Source organism: Teleopsis dalmanni, chromosome 1 (genome assembly GCF_002237135.1).
Source record: "Teleopsis dalmanni isolate 2A chromosome 1, ASM223713v2, whole genome shotgun sequence".
In the NCBI taxonomy this organism is placed as follows: Eukaryota; Metazoa; Arthropoda; class Insecta; order Diptera; family Diopsidae; genus Teleopsis; species Teleopsis dalmanni.
Window position 1 is genome coordinate 82063168 of NC_051846.1, and position 10753 is coordinate 82073920.

General features: G+C 32.2%; 3 protein-coding genes across 3 annotated transcripts; 1 reads left to right on the top strand and 2 right to left on the bottom strand.

Annotated features, from left to right (window-relative positions):
- Positions 1-2450: 2450 nt before the first annotated feature.
- Positions 2451-4841, bottom strand: LOC119668374 (palmitoyltransferase Hip14). The gene is made up of 4 exons (XM_038077855.1): positions 4278-4841; positions 3544-4218; positions 3211-3490; positions 2451-3148 (listed from the first exon to the last, which is right to left on the bottom strand). Exons 1-4 carry the CDS (start codon positions 4839-4841, stop codon positions 2757-2759), a joined length of 1911 nt encoding a protein of 636 aa, XP_037933783.1. The 3' UTR covers positions 2451-2756.
- Positions 4842-5404: 563 nt separating this feature from the next.
- LOC119668375 (DNA polymerase delta catalytic subunit) lies at positions 5405-9245 on the top strand. Its single transcript, XM_038077856.1, has 6 exons — positions 5405-5615; positions 5667-6693; positions 6750-7652; positions 7746-8199; positions 8260-8727; positions 8820-9245. The coding sequence occupies exons 1-6, from the start codon at positions 5530-5532 to the stop codon at positions 9188-9190; spliced, it is 3309 nt and encodes a 1102-aa protein (XP_037933784.1). The 5' UTR covers positions 5405-5529; the 3' UTR covers positions 9191-9245.
- Positions 9246-9613: 368 nt separating this feature from the next.
- LOC119668376 (ADP-ribosylation factor-like protein 1) lies at positions 9614-10650 on the bottom strand. Its single transcript, XM_038077857.1, has 4 exons — positions 10377-10650; positions 10086-10302; positions 9920-10031; positions 9614-9865 (listed from the first exon to the last, which is right to left on the bottom strand). The coding sequence occupies exons 1-4, from the start codon at positions 10378-10380 to the stop codon at positions 9656-9658; spliced, it is 543 nt and encodes a 180-aa protein (XP_037933785.1). The 5' UTR covers positions 10381-10650; the 3' UTR covers positions 9614-9655.
- Between the last annotated feature and the right edge of the window lie 103 nt (positions 10651-10753).

Consider the following 10753-nt stretch of genomic DNA (forward strand, 5'->3'; position numbering starts at 1 on the left):
TTTGTTGGACTATATCTGAATTGTAGCTTTGTTATACGATGGTATAGTAATATTATGTTTGAATGGCATAATTAGTATACGAACTTAAAAGTTTTCGTAAATCAGTCATTACACAAAATTGTTAAAGTACAATTTCAAATGAACGTTTATAGTCTTTAATCAACAAACACCTAAAAGAACCGAAATCAAATAACGCAAATGGGACTGGGTCGGTCACACTTTGCGTAGACCGACTGGTGACACTACAAGAATGGCGATTGAGTAGAACCCGATGGGTAGCAGAAGAAGGGGGAGATCTGCACACACTTGGAGAAGACAAATTGATATGGAAATGTCACACATGCGGAAAAGCTGGGGAGAGTTACTAACTACAAGCCAATAATCGTATCGAGTGGAAGATCTTTATTGCGGCCCTATGCTGATCCTAGGAGTTAAAGGATTCAATATATATATATATATATACATATATATGAGTTATAATAACAATATATACGATTTTTCAGGAATAGAATATTATTTTTATTTATGGACATAAATGATTCTGGAAACTTTTTGCACTTAATAACATTTACAAATTATTTTCATATTCTTTACTATGCAAATTACACGTAACATATCCATATTTTTATTTAGCAACTACTTGAACATCTCATCGGCTATGTAGTCATTTAATAACATATATGCTTCCATTTTAATTAGAATATGAATTTGATCTTAATTTTAATTTATAACATACACAACAAATCTTTATTTAAATATTAATTTAATTCTTAAGTGATATAAAAAAAGTTTAACAAATGTAATTGAAATTTGTAAAAAAGCATCAAAAGTCCATTTTCGATGAAAGCTTAATAATAATATATTTTAAAAAGATATATCTTTGATAAGATCGTACAGATAACATTTTTTCTCAAATATTTAAAAAATTCTAAATAAGTTTTAAATGCAAGTAAGTAACGTTATTTATTTATATTTATAATCAAGTAGCATTTGTGTATATCTCTTAAAAAAGTGATAAATATATAATACAAGTAATTTTTACTGAATTGCTTATAATTTATGTTTTTTATTTTTTACATTTCTGTAAAATGTTTAGTACTGACTAGGCTAACTGTTAGTAAGGTTCTTAAATAAAAATTTGTCTTATATGTAAATAAGATTCGATAACTACCGGTTAATTTGTTATAGCAACGATATCTAACTGAAATTAAAAATATTATAAAGCGGGTATACATATATATATATATAAACATATATATGCCAAACTAAATAAACTTTGTTAGCCTGAAATTAATATGCAAATATTCAAAATGTTTAAAATAAAATAAATTATAGCAAATAACTAAATTACAACTATATGTCTATATATCGTTTTGGTGATACAGCGGAGGCGTTCTATCATATTACCTACAACTATCCGTTTAAGCTAGACGAGACATTGTGAGCTAAACATTAAATTTTTTACATCGTATGGTTTTGGAATATATTATTTATTTAATTAAAAAAAATATATATATAAGCCTCCTGGCACATTTCCTAAGTTAAATGTGTGTAATAACATTAATTTTAATTTTAATTTATTTTAAATAAATAAAAAACTCATTGTGCGTCATAATCAAAAATTAAATAAAAAAGCGCTTCTATATTATTTACCAAGTATGTTGTATATACAAGTTTTAAACTACAAATATATTTTTATATTATAATAATTTACATAAATTGAACAGTTTACAGACATTTTTATATTTTCAATTTATAATTAAAAAAAACAAATGGTATCATTTGTTTGATATTTTATGTATAGTTTGATTTATATCGTAATTAGAAGGTTTGTTCAAAGACATCAAGATATTGCAAGGAAATATTTGGCTTATATATAAAGTTAATCGTAATAAAAATATATTTAAGTATCTTTCCTGTGTATGAATCGGTATGCGATGACAATTTCTTACAATAACATTTAAATAGCACTAATACGGTGGCTTGATTGAGGTTAGGAAGCATTCAACAATACAAAGTATACTAAGATTATTAAGGCAGCATAAAGTGAAAAAAAAACATTTAATACTTTTAAATAAAACAATAAATCAACAAACTTAAACTAAAAATTAAGTATAATTAAAGCAGGAAAATAGAATGAAATTTCTATTTATAAAACAAGTAGAAGTATGAAACATCGTCACTAGGACATTTCCATCATAAATAATTTTATAAGAATGTTTTTTATTCTTACACTTACATAAAAAAAAAATTAAGCTTATTTTCAAATTACTTAAACTAAAACAATACAAAACATATAAATCTATTTTGAACATAAATAGTATATATATTAAATAATATAAAAATTAATAAACACCATAGAAACATGAAAAAAATAAGTTGAAATTATTACTTTTCACTTTAAAAATATATAAGATTTTGCTGATTAGGGTTTTTATAACATTAACAACTTAACATATTTTGTTATTGTTTTGTTCATAATTTAATAAGCAGATAAACTAACTCATTAAGCACATATTAATATTAAATCTATTTTGTATATGCAGAAAATAACTACTAAAAATATTTCAATGCAACTAACTGTTTGCGTTTGAAAATATCACATCTATATACATTTTAAAAAAATATATATAACTTAATTGAAGAAACTTAATCTATAACTTTAGCTCTTTGCATATTAATTTGGTTAAATTCTAAGCCACCTATAAATTAACAATTGGTGCTTTTCTCGTCACCGCATCCCGATTCGACTTATCCTACACATACTGATAATTTGGTGCGTCTAAACTTTCACCACTGCGCAACAGTGGTTGTTGTTCTATTTTCTTGTTTAGTTCAATATCCATTTCATAAAAGTTCATCCAATCCACTCGCTTAGGCTTAACTAAACCGAAACATGTACATTCTAAGAAGTCCACCAAATTATTAAATACCCCACGTGTAAAAGGGCTTTTGCCACCTTTGGCTTGAAAATGTCTATACCTTCCACGATTCATTCGTTCATTTGTGGTCATGCCTAAACATATCATTTGGTATGTTTGGCATACAGTTAGCAAAACAACCCAAGACATGTGTAACATTGCATTTCCCATTACCCAACCAACCCATGCATTGCAGTTACTTATTCGTCGTAGTCCCTCTAAAAAGTCTAAAATTGAACAATAGATATAGTACACGACACACAATTGTATAAGAATTAAAGTAACTAACCATCAAAACGCACGTTGCATTCATTTAAGTAGAAACTGGTACCACCATATAACATCCATGCGCACATAATGAGTAACATCCATAAAAATCCCATAAAGTAAGCATGGTTTTTAAGCCCAATACAATTGCCCACCCACGGACAATGATGATCAAATCGAGCCACACACCTGTCACATACACTACAGTGTTTTGATCTAATAGGGCGACGCACAAGACAGCCGGAACAAAAGGAGGATGGTTCAAAACCAATACCTCCACGTTCAGATAGTTCAACTATAGTCTAAAATAAATTAAAAAGTAGCATACAAAACGTTTTTAGTATTGATATCAAACCTTAAATCTTTGTTCCTGAGTTGGTTTTATAATGCCGGGGTCTCCTTTCCATGATTTAAGAAAACATATCCATAAAGCAATTGAGCAAATGAGGAAGCAAACTGTTTCAGCGAAAGATACCGCGTCAACAATAAACATAACCCATGTGATATAAAACCATATTTTCGTCGCTAAGTAAACACTGAGTGGTAGTAAGGCCATGAGATGTTCATCAAATAAGGCCTTGCCAAGTGAATGAAATATCGAATACAAGCAACCAAGGAAAAAAAATTTTATAATATATTGTATGTTGAGCGTGAAAACAATTCCAATTAAATAAAACCCAGTAAATGGGCTAGCAACCATAGCCCACCAGCGCAGTCGTTTGTCATGCCGTAAACGTTGCACTAATGACCTTTTCTGCTGTGATGAAAGAGACGATTCTTTCACCCTGTCCATTACTTTAGCACCTATCCAAATAGCACCGGTTTGTGTCTCAAGCATGGAAGAAGGTGTTTCTCCGCGTAGATTCGGCACTTCCAATGAAGCTTTCGATTTTAGCACAAGTGTTGAAATAGCAGTCGCGTTCCGTGCTAATATTGCCCAATGTAATGCAGTGTTGCCATGAGTATAATCAACCATTGCTGGGTTTGCTCCGAGTGTTAATAATAATCTTACAGGATCTAAAGCACAAACCTGGAGAAGTAATACATTTTACTCTATATTATACGGAATACTGAATTTAAATTACAAACCTTCCAAGCAGCCCACATTAACGCAGTCATACCACCGCGATCTTGTAAATTAGGATCTACACCTTTGGCAATGAAATACGCAACTAAGGCTGTATGAGCAAATTGTGCCGCAATATGTATACAAGAGCAGCCTTCTGCATCACGTATTCTGGGATCAGCACCAGCTGACATTAATAATACTACAGCACCCAGATGTCCTTGTCTTGTTGCCCAATGCAATGGTGTGGCACTTAATTCTCCTCCAATCGCATCTACAGCTGCTCCCTTTTCTAAAAAATAGCGAATAATATCACGTCTATTATTTATGGCTGCCCAATGTAGAAGTGTAACTGTTTCGCTATCAGGCTGGTTTACATCCCAACCAGCCTCAACCAATTCCCTTACTCTTGCGATTGCACCATACTGAGTAGCTTTTACAATGTCGAAACCACTATAGTCTGGTTCAATTGGGGCTGTTGGTGGTTCCTGAGATATTAATGCAGCTTGTTGATTACCATCGCGATCTGTTTCCACCCCTGCATTGCAAGACCCCGTCGTAGCAGCATTACAAGCACTTTGGTACATATTGTTTTAAATGATAAATAATTTTAAATTTAATAGCTAGATAATTCCTTTGGTGCTTGCGATGGGACACTGTTCTATACACACTTAACACATAGCAATTACGTTTCTAAATTTCCTACTTCAACGTAGTCGAAAACACACTCTTTGGAACTAACTTGAACAGAGCTTTTTTCGATGCATTAATTTTTACATATCTGCAATGAATGCTAATCGTTTAATCCTTTCTTTTACGATTTAAATTCTACGCTTATCACGCAATGAAAAATTTTCTTGTCTCGATGACATTTGTGACAATTCTTCGATGGGGGTGGTTTTATAACTTTGTCATTCATTTCTCAGGTCAGAGTTGTTCTTTCTGTCAGGTGGACTTCTCTTGGCGCAAAGTGCTCCACTTCTCAAAATGTCTTATATGATTTCATATTTAATAAAATGTACAAAATGTAAAATGATTTTAAATATTTAGGTTCAACGTAAGAAAAGCTGCAAAGAAAAAAAAGACTTTTAATAAATCGACCAAACATTTTTTTCTTTTTTGACATTTGTAATTTCGATCTATTGTGAATGTGCGGTTTTAATTGACAATTCAAAAAATTCGCGCTATTTTGACTGTTTTGCAAGCATCGCGGTTGAATGCTGATTTTTATTTATTAAACGAAATTTAGTTAAATCAAATATTGTATTTTAGGCTATGAGTGGAACGGGCGGAAAAAGGAAGTTTGACAACTCTAAGCCGCAGAGTGGGAAAAACAATGGATTTCCAAATAAGAAGCAACGGTAAGTGGCTCCTATTGTAAGTTTTAATTAATAAAAAAATTTCACTTGTAGTAATTATAATGATGATGACGACGATGTTGGAAATGAATTCGAAGCAGAGTTAGCAGCATTTGATTCCGAAGATTTTGACCAAACTCAACTTTTTGGTGAAGGGCCAGAAAATCAGCAAACTTCAATAAAATGGTCTCGTGTTGATCCTCCAGAACTAGACCCAGAGACCGATTCGCTGACTTTTCAACAGATTGATATAGAAAACTATACTGGTGCTCCGTTACCAGGTATGCCGGGATCCCAAATTGGTCCAGTTCCGATTATACGCATGTATGGAATCACTATGGAAGGAAATTCTGTGTGTTGCCATGTTCATGGCTTTTGCCCATACTTTTATATATCAGCTCCACGCCAGTTTGAACAAGCTGACTGTCACGAATTTCGAACTGCATTAAATAAAAAAGTGCTGGCTGATATGCGCAGCAACAAGGAAAATGTACAGGAAGCGGTGTTGCAAGTACAGTTGGTGGAACGCATGAACATATATGGTTATCAAGGCGATGAAATGCAGCGCTTTATAAAAATCACTGTATCAATGCAAAAATTCGTGGCGGCTTCCTCTCGTCTACTAAAGAAGGAAATTATTTATGATAAGTTCGATTTTCAAGATTGTGGTGCTTTTGAAAATAATATAGATTTTGACATACGGTTTATGGTTGAAACTGGAGTAGTTGGCTGCAATTGGATAGAATTGCCAGCTGGAAGTTGGCGTTTTCGCCATCGTAATTCAAAACCATTGCCTGAATCTCGTTGCCAATTAGAAGTTGATGTTGCTTTTGATAAATTTATTTCGCATGAACCTGAGGGCGAGTGGTCCAAAGTAGCACCGTTTCGTATCTTATCTTTTGATATTGAATGTGCTGGACGTAAAGGTATTTTTCCAGAAGCCAAAATGGATCCAGTAATTCAAATTGCGAATATGGTTATTAGACAAGGTGATCCAGAGCCTTTTATAAGAAATGTTTTCACGCTAAAAACATGTGCACCTATAGTTGGATCACAGGTTTTATGTTTTGACAAAGAAACGGTAATTTTTTTGTTAATTTACTAATAGAAAGCTTTATTGTTTCTCATCCTTCGCAGGATTTACTTGATGCTTGGTCAAATTTTGTACGTGAAGTAGATCCAGATATACTCACTGGCTATAATATTAATAATTTCGATATACCATATTTGATTAATCGAGCAGCTCATCTAAATGTTAGAAATTTTGAATACCTTGGGCGGATTAAAAATATACGTTCTGTTATAAAGGAACAAGTATTGCAATCTAAGCAGATGGGCAAAAGAGAAAATAAATACGTGAATTTTGAAGGGCGTGTGCCTTTTGATTTATTATTTGTGCTTTTGCGAGATTATAAACTGCGTTCCTATACGCTCAATGCAGTCAGTTATCACTTTCTGCAGCAACAAAAAGAAGATGTACATCACAGTATTATCACCGATTTGCAAAATGGGGACGATCAGACTCGTCGCCGTCTGGGTATGTATTGCTTGAAAGACGCTTATTTACCCTTGCGTTTGCTCGAAAAACTAATGTCTATTGTAAATTATATGGAAATGGCTAGAGTAACGGGTGTAACATTGGAATCGTTACTCACCCGTGGCCAACAAATCAAAGTGTTAAGTCAATTGCTTCGAAAAGCTAAAACTAAAAACTTTATTATGCCTTCGTATACGTCACAAGGTTCTGATGAGCAATATGAAGGAGCGACGGTTATTGAACCAAAAAGGGGCTATTATGCAGATCCAATTTCAACTTTAGATTTTGCCTCTCTGTACCCGAGTATAATGATGGCACATAATTTATGTTACACAACATTACTGCGTCCAGGTTTTGTGGAGAAATTGAATTTAGACTCCGACCAGTTTGAGCGCACTCCCGCCAATAATGCTTTTGTAAAAGCTGAGGTACGACGCGGGTTGCTACCAGAAATATTGGAATCGCTATTGGCGGCTAGAAAAAAAGCAAAAAATGATTTGAAAGTGAGTTGTACAAAATTGAAATACTCGCATATAATATAATATTTTTATTATTTTAAATAAAATATTAATATTTTAATATTTTATATCATTTAGGTGGAAACAGATCCCTTTAAACAAAAAGTGCTCGATGGTCGACAATTGGCATTAAAAATATCAGCAAATTCTGTTTATGGGTTTACAGGGGCTCAAGTTGGCAAACTACCATGTTTGGAAATATCAGGAAGTGTTACTGCTTATGGAAGAACTATGATAGAGATGACAAAAAATGAAGTTGAATCACACTACACTCGTGAAAATGGCTATGAAAACGATGCTGTAGTTATATATGGAGATACAGATTCCGTTATGGTAAATTTTGGAGTTAAGACTTTAGAACGAAGTATGGAATTAGGTCGCGAAGCTGCGGCATTAGTTAGTTCAAAATTTGTTCGACCAATTAAATTGGAGTTTGAAAAGGTCTACTTCCCTTATTTATTAATTAATAAGAAACGCTATGCTGGCTTATATTTCACACGTGTGGACAAGTATGACAAAATGGATTGCAAAGGTATACATTTAAAATAATAATCATAAAATTAAATATTTATATAAAATAATTTAATTACAGGAATTGAAACTGTGCGCAGGGATAATTCTCCTCTGGTTGCAAACTTAATGAATACATGTCTACAAAAACTGCTTATTGAACGTAATCCAGACGGCGCAGTTGAATATGCTAAACAAGTTATTTCCGATCTGTTGTGCAACCGTATAGATATATCGCAGTTGGTTATAACAAAAGAGTTAACGAAGACAAGTGAAGATTATGCCGCCAAGCAAGCACATGTTGAACTGGCTAAAAAAATGGCCAAACGTGATGCTGGGACTGCACCAAAATTAGGTGATCGAGTGCCTTACGTTATTTGCGCTGCAACAAAGAATACTCCAGCATACCAAAAAGCAGAGGACCCACTGTTTGTACTTGAAAATTGTGTCCCTATTGATTCAAATTATTACTTAGAACAGCAGTTATCTAAACCTCTATTAAGAATTTTTGAGCCCATTTTAGGCGATAAAGCAGAATCCGTCTTACTAAGTAAGTATACTTAATGTGTAGTAATTAGTTGTTAAGTACTTAAAAACTTTTTATGCTAAATGATTACACTTTTTTAATTTTTTACTTTCTAGAGGGTGAGCATACTCGCACACGTACTGTAGTAACTTCGAAGGTTGGTGGTTTAGCCGGATTTATGACCAAAAAGACATCTTGTCTGGGATGTAAAGCTTTGATGCCGAAAGGTTATGAAAATGCAGCATTGTGTCCTCATTGTGAACCTAAAATGAGTCAACTTTATCAAAAAGAAGTTATTGCTAAACAATCACTGGAAGAGACTTTTTCAAGACTTTGGACAGAATGCCAGCGTTGTCAAGGATCATTGCATGAAGAAGTTATATGCAGCAACAGAGATTGCCCAATTTTTTATATGAGACAAAAAGTACGCATGGAATTAGATACGCAAGAAAAACGTGTAAGAAGGTATGGTTTACCGGAATGGTAAACTACACAAAATTGTTTTTAATCGTTAAAGATAAATAAATTCTACATTATACATTAATAAACAATGTCTTGATTATTTTAATTTATTAAGTATCACTTAATTTACGATATTACAAAGTTTTATTCTTACAAAGTTTCTTCTATTCTATTTTAAGTTGCGCAACATTAAAACAGGAGTTCCATACGTGAAGAAAAATATATGTATGTATATATATATAAATAAATATATATATATATAGATTTATAAAAATGCTTAACTAAATCCTTGCCTTGTCTGTAGGTATATTACACATATTTGTTGTAAGGAAAAAATCTTTTTACATGACTGTGGTAGTTATAAGAGAAAAGTATTACAACTCACGCATGCTATTAATTCTCTGCAATAATTTAGCTTAGTTTTTTCTTATTTTAAAATAATTGAAAATACATTGAATAAACGTAATTTATATTTGGATGCAATGTTGGACTATTTACGACTTTGTAATGCATTTGAGAGCCAGTCCATAGCTTGATCTAAACCTTCCCCTTTTGTCGCTGATGTTTTAAATATTTGAAAAGTCCGATTTTTAAGGTTTTCCAAACCCAACGCATGGTGTACTTCAGCAACTGTCATACATCCTTCCATATCTTGTTTATTGGCTAAGACGACTAGTATGGCGCCGGCAAGTTCTTCTTCCTTTAAATAAGAAATATTTAACAAATGTACAGTTTTTTTTTGTTAAAATCTTACTCTTAGCATATATAGTAACTCATCTTTGGAAATGCCTATCCGATCACGATCTGCAGAATCAACCACATATATTATAGCATCTGTATTACTATAGTAACATCGCCAATAAGGTCTTAAGGAATAAATAGTTATTTCTATATAAATCCATTACTTTTTTATCACTTACCTGATGCTTGTTTGTCCACCCAAGTCCCATACTTGAAATTTTAAATTTTTATATGTAACCTGTTCTACGTTGAAGCCAATTGTTGGTATTGTTGTGACAACTTCGCCAACTTGTAGTCTATATAGTATTGTTGTTTTGCCGGCGCCATCTAAACCTAGTATTAGAATTCGCATTTCCCTGGAACCCAGTAAACCTCGAAAATAACTTAATACACCACCTGAAATTTAAAAACAATCAGGTTCAATATATTTGTTGACTCACGCAAATTAAACATCAACACCAAAATCGTACCCATATTTTTTTATTTTTAATTTTTAGGAGATAACTTAAACAAATGAACACCAGTAATTTCCAAGTAACTTATATACAATCTTCGTACACACGAATATTTATAATTTTGATGTTAATTTTACAACTTAAGAAGAATAATTGCAAGTGTCTTCTCTATTTTTGACAATTAAACGAATCGGTTGACAAAACGTCAAAAATGACGTTGAACGAGAGACGTGTCGATAATTTTTGTGTTCAAGGAGTCAAGTTTATTTTAAGTTATATGTTGCACACATAATTTTTAATATATTTATTATTTCTGTTACGCGAATTCATTTTTTTGTTAAAACTATACATATTTATATTATTAACACATATCTATGTTAAAAATGTTAATT

Bases quoted from the DNA above. Each gene is read 5' to 3' on its own strand.
- LOC119668374 (XM_038077855.1), bottom strand. From the start codon at position 4,841: ATGTACCAAAGTGCTTGTAATGCTGCTACGACGGGGTCTTGCAATGCA. The intron at 4,219-4,277 runs GTTTGTAATTTA...TTACTTCTCCAG, and splicing joins TAATGTGGGCTGCTTGGAAG to GTTTGTGCTTTAGATCCTGT. The intron at 3,149-3,210 runs GTTAGTTACTTT...GTTCAATTTTAG, and splicing joins ATGCAACGTGCGTTTTGATG to ACTTTTTAGAGGGACTACGA.
- LOC119668375 (XM_038077856.1), top strand. From the start codon at position 5,530: ATGAGTGGAACGGGCGGAAAAAGGAAGTTTGACAACTCTAAGCCGCAG. The intron at 6,694-6,749 runs GTAATTTTTTTG...CATCCTTCGCAG, and splicing joins TATGTTTTGACAAAGAAACG to GATTTACTTGATGCTTGGTC. The intron at 8,728-8,819 runs GTAAGTATACTT...TTTACTTTCTAG, and splicing joins AGCAGAATCCGTCTTACTAA to AGGGTGAGCATACTCGCACA.
- LOC119668376 (XM_038077857.1), bottom strand. The intron at 10,032-10,085 runs GTAAGTGATAAA...TTATTCCTTAAG, and splicing joins GGTGGACAAACAAGCATCAG to ACCTTATTGGCGATGTTACT. The intron at 9,866-9,919 runs GTAAGATTTTAA...TCTTATTTAAAG, and splicing joins AGTTACTATATATGCTAAGA to GAAGAAGAACTTGCCGGCGC.